The sequence below is a fragment of the Aphis gossypii genome, chromosome 2 (genome assembly GCF_020184175.1).
Source record: "Aphis gossypii isolate Hap1 chromosome 2, ASM2018417v2, whole genome shotgun sequence".
In the NCBI taxonomy this organism is placed as follows: Eukaryota; Metazoa; Arthropoda; class Insecta; order Hemiptera; family Aphididae; genus Aphis; species Aphis gossypii.
In genome coordinates this window covers 62,173,477-62,197,253 of record NC_065531.1, presented here as the reverse complement: position 1 = coordinate 62,197,253, position 23,777 = coordinate 62,173,477, and the positions used below count along the sequence as shown (strand labels likewise).

General features: G+C 27.6%; 1 protein-coding gene across 2 annotated transcripts in view; it reads left to right on the top strand.

Annotated features, from left to right (window-relative positions):
• LOC114122983 (Kv channel-interacting protein 1-like) overlaps positions 1-23,777 on the top strand; it is a 122,548-nt gene that overhangs the window by 41,241 nt on the left and 57,530 nt on the right. For both annotated transcript variants that reach the window (XM_050199112.1, XM_050199111.1), the window contains exons 2-4: positions 9,496-10,152; positions 13,282-13,473; positions 13,548-13,621. In XM_050199112.1, the coding sequence (XP_050055069.1) occupies positions 9,789-10,152; positions 13,282-13,473; positions 13,548-13,621 (630 nt within the window). In that variant the 5' untranslated portion in view covers positions 9,496-9,788. The remainder of the gene's footprint in view (positions 1-9,495; positions 10,153-13,281; positions 13,474-13,547; positions 13,622-23,777) is intronic.

Sequence of the window (23,777 nt, the reverse complement as noted above, 5' to 3'; positions counted from 1 at the left end):
AACGTAAATAACTCGTTTAATATAATGATGAATAAACCAAAATATTATTTTCCGACTTAATTTGTAACTATATTTGTATTTTCAGTATTTTTCAAATTATATAATATTATAGATTATATGATACTATACAAATAATTGAAGCATTAGTGCTAATTACAACAGTAATCTTAACGTTAATACTAGCATCCAGAATCCCTTGATTAAATAATTAAAATATTACTTTGGACTTAACGTGCCTGTATAATACTGATCAGTATAGACCAATATTCAAATAGCTAATTTTAGTCTTTCAGTTATTTACATAAAAAGCGTAGAAAACTTACACTTGTACAATGTAATTTAATTACTAGTATAAGTATTATTTATTAGTTATTAATAAACAAAAATAATTTGTTTTACAATATACAATGTTATATCTGATTTTATCATATACTTGATTTTATTCTTTAAATAGAGATATAAAATATAAAGAAGATAGTTTGTAATTGAAAAGTCTCACGAATCTGTTTTTTTTAAAACGCTTTTTATGCTTAAAACTCTACCTACCTAACCTAACCTAACCTACCTAATATTTTTGGGTAATTCGCACTTATATGAACTGAGCTATAGTTTGCATTCATACATATTTAATTGGATGGTTTATACGGTTTCTGTACTTTCAACTTGCGAAGCGGTAAATGTTAAAAAGGCTGTTTTTTATTCATGCATAACTGTTATGTACAATTTGCTGTTATTTTATTATTTAGTTGAAAAGACCCTGTAAAAAAATTTGTATAAAAATATCACTAAAATAATTCTTACTATTATAATTAGACTTATCCGCGTTCAAACACATCGGCCACCCTTTGTTGCGGAACGACGTAAATGAATTTCCATTGTGTGCAATACTTGTATACATTTTTCATTTTCAATTTTTTGTAAAAAAATAAGTCCACAATACGAATATCACAAAAAAATCTTTTTCATAAAGGTTATGAATATATTCAAATCGATGAGATGAGTTTTCTTTTATGTGCAGCTCACTAATTTATAAGACGGTTGATGTATAGACAGTACGGATTTCGTTGGATTCGACTATGTTTTTGTTTTTATTTCAGAATAAATCGTGTTGTCTTTTGTTTTTATTATTTTTTTTTTATCTCAAAACAAAATATTCTAGACTTACATCTATATAAACAGGATATTTAGTGGTGGAATGATATAGCGATTTTGCTGGTTTAAGTACATCATTCGACCGAATTCATTTTAGATGACAACAACAAAAAAATAACTTTTTCGGTCACATTATACCGCATATCATATTTTTATATACATATATAATATATATATATATGATATAAATACCAACTACTTCTCTTATCAACAGAACAAAACCATTTATGTATAATCTTTCTTTTGTTTTCGTAAATTATTTTGCCGTTTAAAACTCCACGATAAACCCCGCTGTCTTACAATATGCCACATAGTTCTATCTAAAATGTCATCCAAAACATAAAATTAATAAGCATAATATTATTATTGCATAAGAGCGCAACACCAAGCTGATTGTGTCATCTATACGTTTTTATTCTCAAGATGTTGTTTTAGAACTGATCAAAACAGTGACATCATCATTTTATATTTTAATACAGAATATTTCTAATAGATATAAATAACAAGTAAACCAAATATTGTATTTCATCACAAACGAAATAAGAAAATTAGATAAACTTATACTGATAAACTATCATGGTACAATAATGCATATGCTATTTTTATACTTAAATGAATTATTTATCATTTTTTATTTTTATGATTACATTTAGTTTTATAAAACATAGATATATACATACATATGAATATTAATATGAATCATTACTATTAGATACTGTATAATAACTAATTACACGATTCATTACTTTTTGAGTCTATATAGAATCTAAACTCTATAGTCTATAGTCTAGGCACCAACATAATATTTGTGTCGCAGTTCGTATAAATGCATTTTACGGAGCGCAGTGAAGCGGTCCATGGCCGAGAGAAATAATTCCGTTGATAGATCAATCACAATTTATAAGTGTACTGCTTTCACTACCATAAATATGAACAAGGCTAAGTACGACTTTTGAGTCCGGGATCCGCGCTGGTGGCTCTCCTTCACGATGAATGAATCTCTATAGTCCATATACACGTTATAGTACTGATGTACAATTTGTTTCTAAAATATCTATATTATTATTGTCATAAAATTTGTTATTGTAAATACCATTATCTTTATTATACATAGAATAGAGAAATAAAATATATTGATTTTTTCTGTCTTTCTTAGACTGCTTGTGGGTATTGTTTAAGATATGTTTTACATATTTTGTAAGCCATATATTAGACCACTAACAATGTCACTTTTGATGTTAAGTTTACGAAAAATAAATTGTATGATTACACTTTATTGTTTTTGATTTCCTGGAAAGAATATTTATCTATAGGTTAACGTCCACGTGTATAAGTACCATTTACTTAGTTGCATATTTTAAACTCATGATGTATATCAATGTTAAATGCTTCTGACTATAATAAACCATACAATAAATACACAATATTTTAGTAGTTCTAAGAGAATCTATTAAATATGTATTACAGTTCGTATAAGTAAAATGATACCAACGACAACTGTTCAACAGATAATCTAATAAGTAAAAGTTGTGAGTATATTATATAGTATATATTTATAGTGGGATGCCAGAGAGAAATATATTCTAGATGCAAAACTATATTTTTTCTTCCCCTTTCACTTAAAGTAAAATATCCTGAACTCCAGTGTTCCACACAGCGAATTACACGAGAAATCGGCTGTTTAACGTCTCTAACAAGTATTATTTGTTTTTCAGTAGATATCTGATATAAAAATCAGTTGGTAACATTGAAAGTCTACAGTTCCTGATTTTGAATTCGTTAAATAAACTCAAATAATGCTCGTCTTTAAAAAAAAAAAAAAAAAAAAATCAATGTACCAAGTAGATACTATGATGTCATGTTATAATATATTTATGTCACACTTGCAAATGCTGTTTTGAAGAATGTTTTTAGATTATGAATATTAAATATTAAAAACCAAATAAAAGTAATAAACTATTTTCATAAAATAATTAAAAAAAAAATAAAAGATAATTAAACACAATATTGCAATGCTCGTTTAAATGTTGTACATTCATTATTTGCAGTATAAATTATGAAATTGCATTATTTGTTGCATTTTGCGCAAATCTAAATAATTATATTGTACTATTTAATAAGCTTAACAATTTTAATTTTATCATACATTTAAAATATTTTTAATGGTTATATACATCGTTTTACGTCTGACAAAACATGGACATGTTGATTACAGATAAAAAAAAAGTATTTTTCTAATTTTTTCTGGTGGTTTGTAATAATCTTCGTCATGACTGAGTTACTCACAATAATATCTTATCATTTTTACCTTTTTTACTTTTTAGACTTAACTTATTTTTGACGACTCCAAATGACAAAAGAAATCTATTCTCTTTGTTTGCGTGCAAACAAAACAGAAGTGTGTGTGTGTAATGAATAATTAAATAACTAAACAATCTCATTGTAAATTTGTCAACACTTTCATTTTACTTATGTATAGAAAAAATGTGCACAGATTCTGTCTCGTTCTAAACCGTTTAGGATTTGGAGCACCCTAAAATATAAAAACTTAAGTCACGGATCAAATAGAGCCCTTTGGTATTAACTATACTGCTAAATGGTTCAGGTAAGGTTAGCTTGCACGTGCGTTATCCTTACGATTGTTTTAGCCTCTTCTGTCAGTCTAACAAAATATTTGCACTAAGATTGTTTACGTGACAAATTCAACTCGTAAATTTAATGCCACGAAAACTTGAATGCGGTAGAAATAAAGATTATTTTTTTTAAATTTGTTTAAAATAATAATGGTTTTATTATTTTTCAAACCATTGGCTTAAGTAAATTTGTAAAATATAGTTTAGGTTTAAAAACAAAAGATAATTATATACAAAATGCGAGACAAAACGTTTTAAATTAAATTCATCTTAGGAAAATATTTTAATTAAAAATACATGGTCTTCAAGCAACAATATTCTAGTCTAAATCGAAAGTTCTAATAAATTAGGTCAAGGGGATTTGTACGTTAAAATCATAAAAATAATATTATAAGCCTAAGTGGCTCACTAAGATGACAGTTAATTGTTTATAATAATAATAAAAAAAAAAAATATGGTTCAGATAATAAATAGAAAATAGGACATAGTAATATATTATTTTTAATGAAATATATAGAAATGTAAACGTTAATAATTATCTAAAATATTTGACTAAATAACTAATAAGTGTATACTTCGTTTGTTGTTTAATAAATAGTATGTTTCTACTGAAAGTAAGTGTTATTTTAGGTAAAAGTTAATTTTTTTTTTTTTGAATAAATGGTCACTTGAAGAAAATGTTATCTCATCTTTGAAATAAAATGGCTATATGGTCTAGATTCCAGGATAAAGGTTTATTAAGATAGTAAAGATGAAAGAAATGATAAATCATCACTTTCTAAATACGTTTATGAGCTGATCTCGGTTAGAACTATAATAGTTTACAATTCTTCAACGTTTCATGTACTTTTCTGGTATACTTTCTTCACACTTATAAAGAAACTTACAAAAAAAAAAAAAAAACCAAAAATTGTTATTTTAAAAATACACTTTATTTACTTTCTATGAAACGGCACGATTACGCTACATAGCACATAGTCAAAATGAAACTCTTTTAACATTATTTTTAATAATTAAAAAATATTTCGCAAAAATGTGAATCTAATAATAATAATGACTCAATAAAAAAAAAGTAAAAAAGACCACCAGAATGTATATTGAGATAATATCAGTTATAATTTTTATCGTTGTATAACTTTATCGCCTACTATAAAAATAGAATTATTAATGACACATATACGCATTAAACAAACGATACGAGTACTCTAAAATATATGTTTTATCTATAATTTTATACAAACTGTTTAGTTTTTACAGCCATAGACGTTTAGTTACAAAGGTTTTACAGCTTTTTATCTTCAGCATTTGTATAAATTAGACATAATATGCAAATACTTTCGTTGAGACTAAATATAAAATAAATAAAAGCAAAAAGTTATTTTACTTTAAGGAGGAGTACCTTGAATGCCTATACCTATACTTTATAATATTATTATATTTATGACTGAATTATATGTTTGATACATAAAATTTGTTTAAATAGTAATTTAATAAACCATAGAAATTGTTTTTTTGTATTTAGTAAGATTCGAGTGCTGAATAAGTTACTGCAATGGATATGTTATATTTTAATTCAATGGTAATTCTAAGTATGTGATGAAACGATTCTGAGAGGATGTAGTCTGACTACAAAATAATTCTTGATTTGTTTGAATTTCGTTCAAATTTGATTTTAAAGTAATAAAATGATTTATGTTATTTTACGAAAACTTATTTTAAAATTATTTTAAAGAAATCATACAAGTTACCTTGTATTAAGTTTTAAAATCTAAGGTTAATAAAGACTTTTTTATCAACAAAATAGTTTACGTATTTAAATTAAGTTCCGTCAATATTTGTTATTAAAATGCTTAAAAACAAATTGTGAAAATTATATTGGTTTTTTTTTTTAATAACTGTAAAAAATTTAAAGAATCATGTTATAAATAAATCGTTTTTATAAACAAACAGGTTTGTGTCCCACCATCCCAAAAGGTCAACTAAATTCAATTTTGCATTATAAAAACTATCAATTGTTAATTTACTAAAAAGATGTCTATAAATGAAATAACTAAAAAAATAAATATTTCACCATAAAACAATACATTTATCTTTTCGTTCAGAAACTAAAATAACAATATTTTAATAAAAAATTCTTCAAATCAAAATGTTTATTAATGTCTTTAAAAACTTGATATTTTGAAAGTTATTCTATGAAAATAATTGTATTGCTTAACCAAAATTATAATCAACTTATATGTACTACAATATACTATGCAATAAGTTCAAATAGTTACTATCTATCATATGTGAAAAACTATCAGTTTTGATTTTTGTAAAATATGTTTTCGTGGTAGTAACAAAACATAATTAATATTGTATTTTAATTACTTTCATATTTTTATGGCGTTTTCAAATGCAATGCGTAAAATGGATTGTACAAAGTTATAACAGTAAAACCATTACATTTAATCGCTTTATTGTTTGGTGAGTAAATTATGTTTAGAGAAGAAATCGTAAAGAGTGTGCACACACAAATAACTTTTAATATAAACGTTTGAAATGTCTAAAATAATTTATCACTTAAAGTTTTGATGAAAAATAAAGTCATTCAATAATATGAAATACCAATCAATAAGGTAAATATAATTATACTGGAGAATTGTACATAATTAATTGTTTTTTAATAGTTTTAATATTTTCACATTACAATTAATTGTGTTTTATAATTTTTATACGAATACTATTTCTATATTATTAATTGTATACGTATATACTAGAAGTGGAAAGAAGGTGTCATTTGTAAAAGAGAGTAACTTTGATAACGAGAAGTCTTGCGTTATGATAAAAAAAAAAATTAACAGATTAGTCTTAATGTGTCTTTTTTCTTTTACACAAACTTATCTTCAAGAGTTATGTGGCTATAATTATAATTGTTCAACTGTTTGGACACCACAATGATTAATGAATGTTGTTTTCATGTAAAAAAAAAATGAGTAAAAATTCACGGCGAAACTTACGCTGAAAAATCACTTGTACGTGTACCGCGTTATAAAATCAAAAACATAAAAATTCTAGTTTTCTTCAAACGGATGAAACTTTGAAAATATTTAATATATATTTCTCATATTTACCTCTTCAAAAAACACTATAACGGGACAATAGTGACGCATTATTATATTCAAATATACATTCATTTTTAAATATATTTGGCTGTATCTATGTAGTTTACATTTACCTATAGGTATTTACTACATACATGGGTAATGTTTAAATGATTTTTGTACGGTATGAGGTTTCGCTATGATAAATTAATACGTTTTTATTGTTTTGCTTGAATTTTAAACGTTATCACAACGAAAAAGTGTATCAATTCATTATCAACGGTATTCCGATGATCGAAAACACTTAATACGTTCAGATAGACAAATACATACCACATATTTACATAAATGCATAAAGTATTAAGAACATTTCGATCTCACTCATACAGTTTTGATTAGCTTTTGGAGTTTTTTACTGTTTAGGACTGCACTTAAGATCGATCATTATAAGAATTCATTCAACATGGGCCATTATTTCGGGGAAATCATGTTTCATTAATAATACATGTTTTTTGTAGATTTCAGTGTCTATCGATACATTTAATATTACTTTAACATGACTTTATAACAACTAACAGCGATTGTGCCTGTGCTTTTTGTTATGGAATGCAATGTAGTAGAGGCGAGAGGCAAGTGTTTTTCATTTATATTTTTGAATTTAATGTTTAGTTTCACAAAAACGTAATTTTTTTGTCTTCAAAATTTAATTAAAAAACTACAAACGAAATTTAAAGGGACCAATTATTATAAATGTTATTATTATTATATTATTGTCCGATTTCAGTTACTTTAAATGTATAAAATGTAAATTAATATTGATAATTAAACTCGGGAAATTATTCGAGGAAATTCAATTAAAATATGATGGATTAGATGGGAAAATTGTTTTTTTTTTTTTATCTACGAAAAATATATTAACTTACTGCATCGTTTCTTATTTTTGTTCGGATATCGTAACCAACTTCACTTAAAATTTATTGATTTTTTTATTGGAATTGAAGAGTAGTTCCGGGTTTATAATATTGAACAATGCAGTTTTCCAATTTAATGTGAGTGTCACATGAAATGTATAAGTAATAAAAGAATGCATGCATTGTTTTCGCAAAAAAAAAAGCATTTTTGTTTCCCCGCCAAAGTTACAGTTACCAGTGCTTGTAGGTCTTCGACCTTTTTTTCGGTTCGCCACCCATTTTGGTGATTACTTTTGTAGTTCTTGTCAAATTTAAATAAAAAATAGCTAATCAATCATTATATAATTGGTAGGTACTTATAAAAAATATAATACTGTTTTATTATTTAGTATAGTATTTTTAATTTTTAATTTAATAATAATTATTACTAAGTTAGTAGGAATAGATAAAAATATACAAAAATATCATATTATTAAAATAATCTACTATATTATAATAATTGCAATGTTAAAAATATTTTTAAATAATGAAAGTACGTAATTAGAACAGCCGATAAAAACCATTATGTTATAATAGATGACTGCACATCATTCAATATTTGGTTTTACACGTTGTTAACAACACTATAAACACGCAAACCGCATACTTAATATTATTAAAATTTATATTTTATAATCAGAGCTATGAAATTAATGATTTTCAATGTATTGATGAGATACACATTTTAATTAAGTGTTACAATTTTGTAAACGACGTTTTACTATACTTACATACTTTGGAAGTTCTTTTATACTTCTGATTCATTATTCTCACTATTTTTATTGCATACTTGGGGAAACAATTATAAATTGTATGTTTAATATAAATATATTACTTATATAATAATTACTAGTCAGTTACTTCTATTGAGCTTATAGTTAAATTTGATTTCGCTGGCCATCAAAATATAAGGTAAATGTTTACACAAAAGTGAAAGCAAAGTAAAGCCAAAATCAAAAAACTTAATTTGAACAAATAAAAACCACATTCAATTCACCGTTAGAAATTAAAAAAATATATTATATGTCATCAGATCTAATAACGTTCTTACACGGGCCGACATTTTTAATCTCTAATAGGCTCAAAAAATATAGTTCAATACCCCTTTATAATCAAAATGACACTGTTGTACGACAATTAATCAAAGGTGGTTAATGAAGATACGAAACTCGAGTTATGTCAAGTGAACACAAACTCATTAAGTAATAGCTAACGAATAATATATTCGACTTCGCGTCTATCTATATAATAAAGGTATTACTACTGTTCTATCACATAGCATAAATAATTATGGTACCTATTGCCAATTATTATAATATTGGGTTACTCGCATTCAAAAACGCGTACAGTAAAACAATATTATTTTATACGTAAAACCACGTAATATTCGTAAATATTTTTAATGTGAATTCGATACGGACCGTTTTTAAATCGACCAAAAAGTCATTTCGCGACTGTGGTTAAATCAATCGTAATCGACCGGTCGAGTCGAAAGGTTATAATGATGATAAATATAAACTCTCCCCACACACACACACACACACACACACACACACACACACACACACACACACACACACACACACACACACACACACACACACACACACACACACGACCTTTACGATCATTATTATAATAATATTATGTGTGTTTATTGTCGTCTTGTGCGATTAGCGTCGACGCGGACACGGAACGACTGGCGCGGGGCGGCGTGTGACGTCGTTTACATACCGGTAACCAGGTATAGTACGGCGCACGGTCACCGAACGGGAACACAGCGACGGCGGGGGTCGGGTCCGTCGGTGACGCGACGGCGGGCGGCCGCGCGGCGATCGTGCAGCCCGGCGTGAAAGACGATCGGCTTCGAGGACTTGGAGTGGCCGGACGCGTTCGACGACCGGTACTACGATGACGACGACGTGGACGCGCGCTCGGCGCGGCCGCACACGCTGCGGGCGGCCGCTGTCATGGTGAACAGCAGTGCCGGCCGTACCGCTATCGCTGGCACCGGGCACTACCATCATCACCATCACCACCATCACCTGCAGCCGCAGTCGACAGCCGCCAACCTGCTGCACCATCACCACTACCTGCACCACTACCACCACAACAGCGTCTTCTACCGCGGCCGCGCGCACCCGCAGCGCCGGCACAACATTCACCACCACATCGCGGACAAGACGTCCTACTATCACCACAACCATCACCACCACCGGGGCCAGTCGCCGTCGTCGCCGCCGCCGCCGTCGCCGTCCTCGTCCGCCCGGCCGCTCTACCGGCGGGTGTACAACTTCATCCGGCAGGCGTGGACCGGCGTCAAGTTCTCTTTAGGTCAGTCTCGTCAGCCCACGCACTCCGACCGCGCCCACCCGCGCACAAATCCCTCCCGCATGTGCGGCACGCTCGACGCGGCTACGTCGTCTGCCGTGTCGGGCGATCCGGTCGAAAACTTCAGGAGTGAAGTTCGACTTTGAGAGATCTCGCGCGACGGACGACAACGCTCGCCCGACTTCGGAGCCCGCTTTCTCGCCTTACGGTCATCTCGTCGTATCGACCACAGGGCAGTGACTTACGCCGTCGGTCGACGATCGCGAGATTTCCTTTGACCGATCCTTGATCGCTAACCTTCTCTGCACGAATTCTAATATCCGTTGCCCTTGCATGCCGTAGTGTCATCGCGTGTCATCTGCACGGTCCACTTTGTAATTTAGACGTTGACCGCCCTTGCAAAGCTCCTACTGTAATCTTTACTTTAGATCGAGTGCTTTTGTAACCTAATATAGAATCTCTACCGCGGCAGACCTGTTTCTCGTGGGTACGACATAGAAAATAGTATGAAAAAGTTCAACTTTCGTCTTATTTTAACATGTTACAGAGTGATTAAAATGTAATTATTTTAATAATAATTTTCTTTTTTGTTATTGCCGTAAATAATTTATGATACATATTGTTGTTTTTAAATTCAGAGTGTTTAATCGTTTATAAGTATGGTGGGTACTGAAAACTTGGTTCTCTAAAATGTTTCATCTACTTGTTATAAATTATTCAAGACTTAATGTTAGCTAAAAATAATCTGTTCTTAATATTCATAAAGGTTTAAAAAAAAAAAATAATTTTTAAACTTATGTAATAAGTTTCAGATTGTATTAGCATGTGATACAATATTACTATATAAGTTGAGTTCGCTTAAATTAACCTTTAAATTAAATTATGAAACTATTATGTATAAACGCGAAACTTAAGAAAAATACTCCCTACTTAATTTTAAAGTTTTTATAATATCAACTAATTACAGTACTATTACATAGTTTGATTTTCTTACGTAAAAACATTTTAAGTCTGCAATATGCATTTTTGTACAAATTATTTTCAAACCAACAAAATAATAAACTAAATAAGCTAATCAAACTACCAACATAAAATTTATTGATTCTACACTTGAATTTATGCTCATTCGTAAATCCAAATATTTTCTAATCGACTATACGAAGTAAATTTTTACTCCTTCACTGAACTATTCCACACGTAAGTTCTTGAGCGTAAATTGTTTTCATTTACTGAATAAATTTTTGCAAATTGTTTTTTGTTAACATCACAGATTTCATATTTTTTTTTCAATAGATCATTGTAAACTATACTCATTTATATTCTGCATATCGATTTATATTCTATAATGCATCCTGCTGAGTCTTCCATGTATTATTAGACGGAGCGTTTCTAATGAATATATTTTAACTAGATTTCCCGACGTAATCGGTAATCCTAATAGGATATCCGAAGAATATATTATCACATTTAAACCACATTAACTTGCATATGGACGATACATTATGTTGATGCCCATTACACGTGGTGTATGTGTCTATATGCGGTGTATAATAATTATAATTGATTTTGCACTAAATTTAATATCGACTTTGACATGAAATGATGTCCTTTGTGTGATTATGTCCTAATTTTAATTTGAGTCGGTATTGTACAGTAGATACCATTCAATAATAATTATAATAATATGTAAGTGCATGTAATATTGACAAAAAATATGTAATTTAAAAACTCTTGCTCTAATAAGACAACAAAATCCGATGGTTTTTCGTCAAAAGTGGTCATAGTTTTATCTTTATTATGATTGTTATTATTATCATTGATGTACGTTAACCGATGTGGTAGTTCTGATATCACAGAAGTGGTATACAATTCAGTTAATAAATTAATTATATCCAACACCCTTTCATACCCGTAAATAATATTATTGTACAATACCATAATAGTTTCCTACATTATATGAGAAGGTTTTAATATTTTGTTGTGTTAAATACGTTCATTAATGTTTTTAGCGTTCGTATATTTTATATTTTGGTGTATTTATTATGTTAATCCAATTAAAATTACATCCATAATTAGAACAGTACAAGTATTTTGTTAAATATTTGTTGTTGTTTATCCCCAACAAGTCAAAATTAAATTAAGTTGATAAACAAACTAACTACATATTATAAGTTCCAATATTTACTATTTTATACCGAATAATAATAATAATAATAATAATAAATAAAAAAAAAATAATCGTTTATGATTTTTATGACCACTCGTTTAGGCTATAATATTTGTTTAGCGTTTGTATAATGTTACGACCGTAATAACTCTGACCAATAACGTTTAAACTCATAAAATAATAAAAAAAGGTACACATTTAAATCGCGAAAATATAAAACTACACCATTTACTACGTAAATAAATATTAATATATTATTATATTGATTGATTTGAATCCTCGAAGTCCATATAATATTCGACGTGGTTTATACTATGAGAAAAACAAACGAAAAAAAAAGAAATTCTACATTTCTATAACCACTTATTACAACAGCTAAGCAGTGGCTTACTAGTGCAGATTAAGTTGTTACGTCTTGGCACACTTAAAAACCATCGAACAGTACTGGCCTATTACGAAGATTGTTTGGTTACTATAATAATTGAAAGGACGCAGACGCAGCGAAATCACAAAAAGTTCATTTTTCGATATCGTAAGATTTCTTTTTTTGTTCCTCCTTTTTTTCGCCGAACCGAATATCGCAGCGATGCAAAAAACTAAAAAAAACAACTTAAACACAAGTCGCTTTAGGGCCGGGGTCGTTGATCAGCGTCGGGTCGGGTCGAGTCGGGTACGCCTCCCGCTTTTTTCAATATTATAGACTGTTAAGTATAGTCGTAATTTGTGTACCGGCGTCTCAGAGCGACGGTAAGGTCAAGTGTCAATTTATAATAAAATACACTGTTTCAGCATGTTTTACACCGCTTTTAGTTCACGTCGAAATTATTACCATTTTAGCTTGCACGGCATAAATTATACTCACTGTATAATATATCACACGATATTGTTCCGCAAATGTAAAATCGGTCCACCAATAATATAAATATGTTTTATTAATCTTATTATGACGACGTTTTCCGATTTAGATTCCGAATTTGATGATTTGGAAACACCGCCCAGATACAGACCCGAAAGCGTACAATATTTTTGTCGAACCACGGGTTTCACGGAATCGGAAATCAAAAAAATTTACCGCAATTTCAAGACAGAATGCCCGACCGGACTTATCAAAGAAGACGCGTTCCGTGGCATTTACTCACAATTTTTTCCTCAAGGAGGTAACGTTCTACAGAAAAACCCAAATATGCTTATATTGTATTTGTATTTATATTGTGTTTTTATTTTTTCGCAGCCAACGTAAGTCAATACGCTCATTATGTCTTCCAATCATTGGATCACGAAAGAAACGGCATTCTAAACTTTGAGGTGAGTACTAAAAATAAAATTATTTTTTTTCTATTATTTAATTTTTATGTGACATATTTGTTAGCTACAGATATTGGTACGATGTTCTCTTATTATGTTAGGTATTTTATTACTAATTACAATGAAATAAAAGTACATTCCTACATATAATTGAAAATTACCTCACATATTTTGAAGTTAATCAAACTTTATAACGTCACCTTTACATAATTATAGATTGTATACAGTTTTCAATTGAATAAGTCGATTTTGAAAAAAATCACTTATTAGATAGTGTATGCAGTTCAATATAAAAAAAAGCAATACGTGGCATGAAAGCGTTTTCTAACTATATATATTGTTATATTTTTAAAACTACTAATTTTCATTTTTATTATTAATTTTATTATGGTAAGTAAATATGGAAAATAATTTTCAATACTACCTATACTACTCTTAAAACATCTATAGTCTACTCTATATACGATCGAAATTTAGTTACAGCTTAATTACATTTTGAGTAGATGCATTTTGTGACATGATATATATTATTATTATGAGCTGCTTATTAAATTTAAAAGCAATTATTCATCGAACTTCAAAAACGATTCTGAGAAAAAAGGCCATTATAATTTATATGCGTAATGACTATATAGAATCATCTGTTTATTTTCAATCTTTATTTTCTTTTTATTGTTTTTTTTCTTATTTCTTGGGAAAAGAATAAATGATTATTTTTTTTACAATTTTCATATCCAAATACAATCTACATAGAATTTACACTACATCGGGTTTGTAACATAAAAAGCGTCTAAAACACTTATACAATCGTTGTTCATCAATTTTGTTTATTTATTGATAAATAAAATCTTATGAAATCAATTATGTTTTCTTTCTACTGAAAATTTCAAATTAGTAATATTATTTAGTACACTTACATAACAAATAAAAATACAACAATAAAAATTAATTTTCGTAATATTAATTTATTATGACGTGATTATTATTACTGTTATATATGTCCAATCTCTTATAATGTTTCATTGCATTTTCTTTTGGATTTCCACTTAATTTATCGTCAAATTTTAAATTAATTATTTAATTAAACTGTAATTGATGTAAAATTAGTTAAGTAATAAAGTAATTTGAAGAACTGAATAGTGCGATTATCGATGAGAAAAATTCACATATATTGTAAAATTGAAATTGTACTTAATACTTATATATATTTTCTAACCTTAACTAGTGCCTACAAATGTGTACAGTATTTTTATTTGGTGTTGTATTATTAACCTATTTTGTAAATTTCTATTAAGTTTTTAAGAATATTTATTAAATAAATAGGTTTCCAAGTTTTTATCACAATTTTTGGTTTATAAGATAATATTTAAAGTTAATATACAAAATTAAATAGGAAAATGTAATAAGATTTAAAACGACTTATAAGTTGGGCCTTTTTTTTAGTACTGATTTTACCGACAGCGAAAGAAACGCGTACTAAAATATAAGATCAAGGTATAAGAAGGTAAAAGATTATGCGGCGGCAAAGACGATTTTTTTGACGAGTTTTGATTGGATGATAAAAACTATTGTGGATTTTCTCTCTCCCCGGTGTTCTTTTAATATTTTCCATCTCGATATAGATAATAATAAATTACTGGAGTTATTTATTACGCGTAAAATGAGCATTATGGAATAACATCCCTAAAAAATATTCAAACAAAAATTAAATTACATTTTTAATTGATATGTGAAACCGTTCTTTTTATAACTTTTTGGATTTACTTTAGCCCTGAAATTATATTATATATTATTTGCATACAATGAGAACGTTTAAACTGTAAGAATTCAATGTTTATGTTAAACGACATCTTATTAATAAAAATATAAGTACGTTCTATGTGTTTTATGTACCTATATAATAGTAATACAAACATAATTATTGATCAATAATATTCAATTATATTAATAATAATATAATTATATTTTATTTCAATTAATAATTATTTATCTCAATTAATTTTTAAAATGTTTAAAATAACGTGTTGCCTATAGAATTAAATGTATAATAATATTTTTTCGTAATCAAATTATTATCAAAAAAAATACTTTCATTTTACATTGAATTAATATCTTATAACATAACAGTTTTAATTTTCAATTATATTAATTAATTTATTTCCATTTTCCTCTAATACAATTAAAAACTATAAATTCCAGGTTTTTTCATCTCTGATTAATTTCATTTCAAATTCAGAAAATTTACAATTTATGAAAGTTTTCACCAAAAACATTCAGCTCGGATTTTGGGTTTATAAGATATATACCACATGTAATGTTATTTATGTGCTATTGTTAATATTCGATACATTAAACTAATTCGGCAGTTAAGTGCATTTGGCCATTGTGCTTTAAATTTTTAGTATGATTGATAAATTATAATTAATTCAAATTTAGGTATGTTAACAATTTAATTCAAACATAGTAACAAATAAAAATAAAAATCTTTCAAATTGTTATTTATAAATATTAAGGTTTCCTTCAAAACTATGTTAACTAAAAGGTATACCTTCATCAATTAGAGAAAAAAAAACATGAATGATTTCTTTTCCCAGTTACTAATTTTATTAATATTTACGATATTAAAGTTTTAAATAAATGGTTTTATTTAAAAATATAAACAAAATAAATAGTAAATACAGAATACTAGATAACAATTATTTGAAACATGATTATTGAGTTATTGAATAGAATTATATATACCACAAATATTTTTTTACAAAAAAAAAATGTCATGCAGTGTAGGGTTAAATTTGGTTTTGATATTTAACTCATATATATTAGTAATTTACGTATATTGTACCTACACAAATAATGAAATGCATTTCAAGGCACATACACAGTAAACTACATGAACCAAAACTTTTGAACGAATTTATGAAAAATATTAATGTTCCATTAACCAAATAAAAGTACAACGTCAAAAGATTAAATATTTACCTTTTCCATTATGTTGTTGACTACAAAAGGTTTATTTTTTTATAAGAGCATAAAAAAATCTAGATTCTCTTTTTTTCGAAGCGACACTGCGAAATAATGTTTATTTCAATCTAAACAATACATTTTAATGTTTTATTAATCTTGAAAACAACTCGTTTGAAAATATTTTATCATCATATTGATGTATTATGGATATGGCACCAACATAAATTAGTCAAATAAAGACATTTAAAATTTATTTATATGTTCAAATTAAATAAGACTCTAGCTGATGTATCTAATTATTATTAATTTGAGTTAGGTATAAAGAGAGTTATTAAGAGCAGTATATAAATAAACGTTTTTTAACACTCAAATGATTATATAGCTAAGTATATATAATATAATATATATAATTTCCATTTCACAAAACATGCTCAGAATTATTTTCATTTAATATAATATATATTCATTTGTATCAGACATAAGTATAAATAATAATAAACCACTAAAATAACATTATGATGATAACAATAATATACATAGTAACATGTATTAATATAATGTTGTATAAATAATATTATAATCGCAGTTTGTTCTGGTAATGTCTTGGGTGATGATGTGAATGTTACCTAAATACATTTTGCCAGTATTGGGCTATGCCAATGGCTTTTTGATTTGCCTATATAAGGCCTTTCTGGAACATGTGTTTGTACAGTCTGGGCATACAAGTAAGCGGGACATTCTTTACTCTTGGTCACACAAACAGGTCGTATTTCCATCAGCTATCAATTTATTAATATTCTGATTTTTTGTACAAACTTCTGTTTTTAAAATGAGAATCGACATTTTTATTGTAAATTATTTAGTCTATAATGACTTTTAACATTTTTATGTACTTAATTAAAAAATTAACTAGTACTATCTTGGTTATTAAAATATTTATATTAAGGATAAAATTCCTTAAAAATGGTTTAATATAAATACATAAATATATGCAATGTTGATGGTAGTATTTATTATACTTGGACCATTTTTATAAATAACTAAATTTAATAGATTCATATGAACTTTTAAAATAACCATATTATGTAGTCACGAAATCTTCTAATTTCAATGCATCTATGATAATTTGTACTTAAAATGTTTAATAACTCAAAAGGTTACTGCTTGTTGAAATGATTTTGATATGGACAATTTTCCAGAAAATTTACCCTTTTAATATTTTACAGCAGTTAAGCAGGGTTTACATTTAAAATACAGAAGTTTTGTATTTTCACAAAACATCTTTTAAGTAATTTTTGATTTAAAATATAATTTTTATATAGGTATATTTAAAAAATTTAAAAATATAATTTTAAATAACTGCGCTGTTGAATAAAAAATAAAGAGATGATCATCCTCAATGAATCAATTTGTATAATATAGGTACCGACACCCGTAAATCCATGAGAAATAATTCTTCAGATGATAGGATTTTGAAAATCAATATTCTTTATATTATTTAAATAGACGGTATTTTAACATAATGGCAAAGCAAGATAAAGAATAATTTATTTAAATTGATTTTTAATACGAAGATTTACTTATTATATTACACTAATAATACCAAATAATATATAACATGTATATTAAGATATTCTCTAATTAATTAATATTTGAAGGATAATCATAAAAAAAACATTAATGGTATATCTATTAGAAATTATTTGAATTTAAATTTAATAATCGTGTTATCGTCACAGATACGACTTAAAAAGCGGGCCAAACACGTTTGTATATTCCTACGTTTATCGTCGACTTTTTCGTCTTGAACTATATTATTAACTCGAATCCACTACTCGCTCCAAAATAGTTTCTTGGCACCTTCCAGTATTCAATATTGCTAACTTTATATTGTTATTTCACGAAAACAACAATCGTTTCAATTAGAATAATTGAGTAGCATGGTATATATAAACAATTTTATGGTGTTTATATTATACTAAAAATATTGTTATTTGTAATACGGTAGTGTGAACAGTGCCGGCGGAAGGCATATGTGACCTGTGGGACCGCACAGGGCTGCTATTTTTTTGGAATTTTAGGGGTGGCATTGTTTATAAATAAAAAGTATAAAAATTATTTAAGGGCGGCAATGCGGCATATTATAGGTAATTGGCACTGGGCAGTGAAAAACCGAGCGCCGGCACTGAGTGTGAAGATAACCATATTAAGATCGTACACATATTTCCACTTCAAATGTTGACAATATATGTATAAATGTGCATAAATAATATGATTTAGTTTTAAGGACGACTGGCAAAAACGAAATAATCGAAGACCGAACACTATGATCATAAGTCTAGTAAGTAGGTATAGCGAAAAAAATTGTTTTATTTATTTTATGTATTTTATTTATAAAAAAAAAAAAGTGATAATTAATTTTAATTGTTTGTCCATTTATCGAATTTGTACATAGTTTTTTTTTTTTTTTTTTTATTTGTTGAATAATAAAGTCACTGGATTATCGCGTCGGAGCCTTCAATTTTTGATATCTGTGCACAAGACCGTAATAACGTGCACGCGAAAAGTCCGGATAATATAATATTATAGGGATTACCAAATCCGCAATGCTGTCGTGTCGCCCGACGTGCAACAAGTCGCGTCTCGACCTTCCGTGCGGTATAATAATATAATAATATTTCGAGCATATTATTATCATATAAATAATAGAATAGTACACCAGTATCCGTGTACCTATACATATACGCATTTTTCACCCTATTCGTTCGTGGGGTTTTCGGGTAAAACGCCATGGCGAGTGTTACCGCATTACACTGGCCGTATCGCGTAGTTATTATTATACAGGTACGATTCTTATTTTCGAAAATCCGACTCGACCATTAGTCCCCGCGATCTCGGCGTAAATAGACGCTCATCGGAGTTCAGTCATCCTTAACACCGGCGGATGGAACGGACACGAAACCCATTAGCCGAAAACCGCTCATATACGCAGAATATATATATATATATTATTATATATGTTGTATACATATTATATACATACACACAATATGTATATGTGTATAATACTGTCTACTGCGAGTACTAAGCCACGTATCGAGTTAACTTTTCAATCGAGTCCTTATTATATATAGTGCGTTATAATGTATATTATATACTGGGTGATTCACCGAGTATGCTAACCCTGGGTTTCCCTTTAATAATGGATTAATACAACGAAACGATTCAATACATATTATAATATTATAGTTATTTAAATTATATAGGTAATTTTATTTTATCTTTGTCTGGTTGCCACTTAATCTAGATTTCTTTTAACACGGACTACTGTAACCTCTCTGCTCGATTTGTCCGGATTAAGAGCGAATATTGTATTTCAAAGTATTAGGTATTAAAGATCAAACCAAAGTAGTTCAGTATAATTGAATGCAGTATTAAATACTGAAACAAACAATAAAAATCGTTTGATATACTATCATATAAACCACAAGTGTCACATATTCGTGCAAAGACTGTAATTTCGCTGAATGAGACTATGATAAATTATAACATTGCTCTAGAAAATATCAACAAAAGTATGATATATGTATTGCATAAAATGGCAACACGAATAAGACCCCAAGGAAAGTTTATTATTAAAATGTTGAATGTGAATTCACATCACCACGACATAAGGACAAACTATAGGAACTTTGAGGTTACCGGTCGATCAATGATAACCACATTAGGAAATTGGAATTTTTTACTAAGTGCATAATATAATTATTATGTATACCTATTTAAGTATTATTACGGTTCGTATATTGTAATAGCGCATTACTCAGTGTAACAGTCGAATTTATCAGCTATGATCTATAAGTTATTATGAGTAGATTTATTCTTAATTTGAAAAATGTATCTACGTTGTCACATATGTATATTAAATTCATTTCTGATTGAAAAACCAAATAGACGACACAAATTCGTTTAATTATTATAAAAATCTACTTACACCTGTCGATATAATATTCAATAATAAAATGATGTATAATTACAGTGATTTTTCGCTTCATTATAATATGTTTCATATTTTTAGAAGTAAAGTATAATAATGTGAACCCAATATATATTGTATAAAATTAGTTTATTAGAACTTTGCTTTATTTACACTATTTAATAAATATATGGGTATATATTAATTTTTATAAAATTTAAGATATTATAATAAACATAGCTTTTTAATTTTTGAATCGACTCCATGTTTCAATCACTGATGTGATTATTTTAAATTGTTTTGTATTATTTTTCAATCTTCCGGCTTCCACATATTTTGTACTTCGAAGCTGTTGTCGGTTAGCTGATTTTTATCACGCATCACCAATTTATATATACTGCTCTCTGTTATTATTATTTTTTTTAAAACATTACATTATGTCATGTGTTTATTTAAAAATACATTATTCAATATTATATTTATTTTTCTATAGAATCTTAACACTATATAATCACAGACAATATTTTAGTATATATATATATATATATATATATATATATATTATATACAGTGTAATGCAGTATTATAATATGTGTATCAATGAAAGCTTTTTTGTTTATTTTAATAAGAAAACGTCGATAACTTTTAAATATTAATGTTATTTTAATAAAATCATATTTTTCGTTTTGGAGTTAAAAAAGCACTCATAAATATTGTAAAAATTATTTACAGACTTTGGTTGTATGTAAAAGATAATGTTATGATGGTATATTAGAATACAATATTTATATCTACAACATTTCAAACTATAAAATAATTAAATAAAGTTTATTATACATCTAAATATTGAAAACTATTAACATAAAGTACATGAATAAAATATAGAGTATGTATTACTCTAGAATAAAATTCTAACTATACTTGAAACGAAACCGCAGCTAATATAAACCGCACCTAAACTATACAATTTAAAACACATAATGGAATATTCGGAAAATAATTGTTAAAATATTAAAAAATGTAAAAATGAAATACAGTGCGTCAATAATTTTGAATTTTCATAAGTTTTCAAAAGCAGTGGGTAATTATTTATAATATGTTCTTCAGTATTTTTAACGAAAAAATCAAATATAAAAACCTCGAATGTGATTAAAGAGAAAAATAAGGAAGTGTTTATAATAAGCGACTGGTAATTTTAACAAAACCTTACATAATATTATTTTGATCAAACCGAGCTGCGTTCACATTAGGTTTTTTGTGTTCAATAATTTGTCACTGATTTAAAATTTTAAAAACCTCTATCCGTGATCAACTCAAAACGTGTATCTCAATTTTCCAGTACCGCGGTTATCGACATTAAATGCATAAGTTGATTGCGAAGGAAATTAATTGATATTTTGTTGATATTTATGTGTTTATTATATTGGCTAATATTTGTTAATATAATGCATGCCAGATCGTATTATTATTTTTAACGCTATAGTTATATATATCGAAGCTTAAATGTGATTATATTTCAAATAGTTAGTTGTAATAATAACTTGTGAAATTCGCGTGAGGAGTTGAACAGATACTCGATGAATAATCGTTCAGAAACCAGGTCGTGTTACCGAGTTAAAATTACCTCTACGTTGTGCGTTATAATAAGCTGGCGTATAAACCATAATTATCAGGTGCCGGGAACCGTTATATATAAGCTTGTTAAGTGTTTCTATTGAGTCGGATCGAAATTACCATGTCCCAGTATTGCACCGGTTTGTACCCTTCGTCCCTATTGATCCGGTACCGAGTTTTAACAACGTATAAATAATAGTGGTGGATCAAAAGTTGTGTACGTATCGTCGTATAAAAATATTATTATTATGTATAAATTTAAACATGGTAAGAACAATTGTTTTTTTTTTTTAAATGAGCACAATATTTATGTAAATATGTTTTACCAGTTGTAATTTAATACCGTTACATTATAATATATGCTAACGCAAATATGTATAACATAATAGACTAGTTGACCCAATACTCCTGCACAAAACTTTTAAAAGTTAACCAATCGATATATTTTTTCACAATATTGATATATTTATACACTTTTCATTTGCATGAGTAAATTTTCGACATTTTCGTATTTTGTACACGTTAATTTTCCTATAGTCACATCAATATATCGTACATTATAATATGCTCACATCATTTCGTCAAAAAGCTGCACAAGAGTACAAATCCATGTTCAGCCGTCGTACCGTAAAATGATGAAATTCCTTTTATTTAGAATTTCTCATTGACACTTATAATACTATTGATTGTATTCCGTTTGGCGGCAGATATATTAATACGGTATTATTTAATATTAATATTTATTATTTTTATAACGCATACCATAATAAAATAGGTACTTGTAACATTATATGCACTTAGAACAACATTTTTTATTAATTGTCTTATGCTATAGTTATTTGAACTTAAGGTAAACATATTTAAGCTCGCAATTTTTAAACAAAATATATTTTATATTTTAAGTCATATCCAAATTATATTTGATAAATTTTGTTTGATTTACTATAGTTTCTGTGTTTTGTTATACACTTTAAAAATATCGCAAAGTTTTTTGAACAAATAGTTTTTTATTCTATTATATAATTTATTTTTTAGTTATATTTTGTTTTCAAATTAAACACAACATATGATAACTAATATAAAATCACTTGTTAGTTTCACATTAATTTGTGTATTTTTTTATTACACTTTTTAAGTAAAAAATGCGGTGTTATCATCACATCACTGTACATAGTAATACTGTGATATAAATCGTATTTATTCTATTCATAGATATAGATGCCAGCTGCACAATACATAATATGCAGGTAGATAATGCTATTTCTTTGTTAGAATTTATGTGGTGCATTTTTGCAACAAAACAGCCTTATGTCGATAGTCAAAGTTACTCTAGACATTTTGCAAAATCAGTGGTTTGATAACATTCGAATACAATAAAATATGTATCTCTATTTTCTTCGTAAAAAAAATAAAAATAAAATAAAATGAAATAGATAACAATACGAAAACGCAGTAGCTGAAAATAATTGTTACCTGTGAGTTTAGAGTATATTTATTCTTTATTCTGCCTTCAGATATCAGATTATTTTCGTAAACATATACAATGTAGTCTAAAAATAACGATTTATTATAATACATATTTTTTTTTCGTACGTGATATCTTCT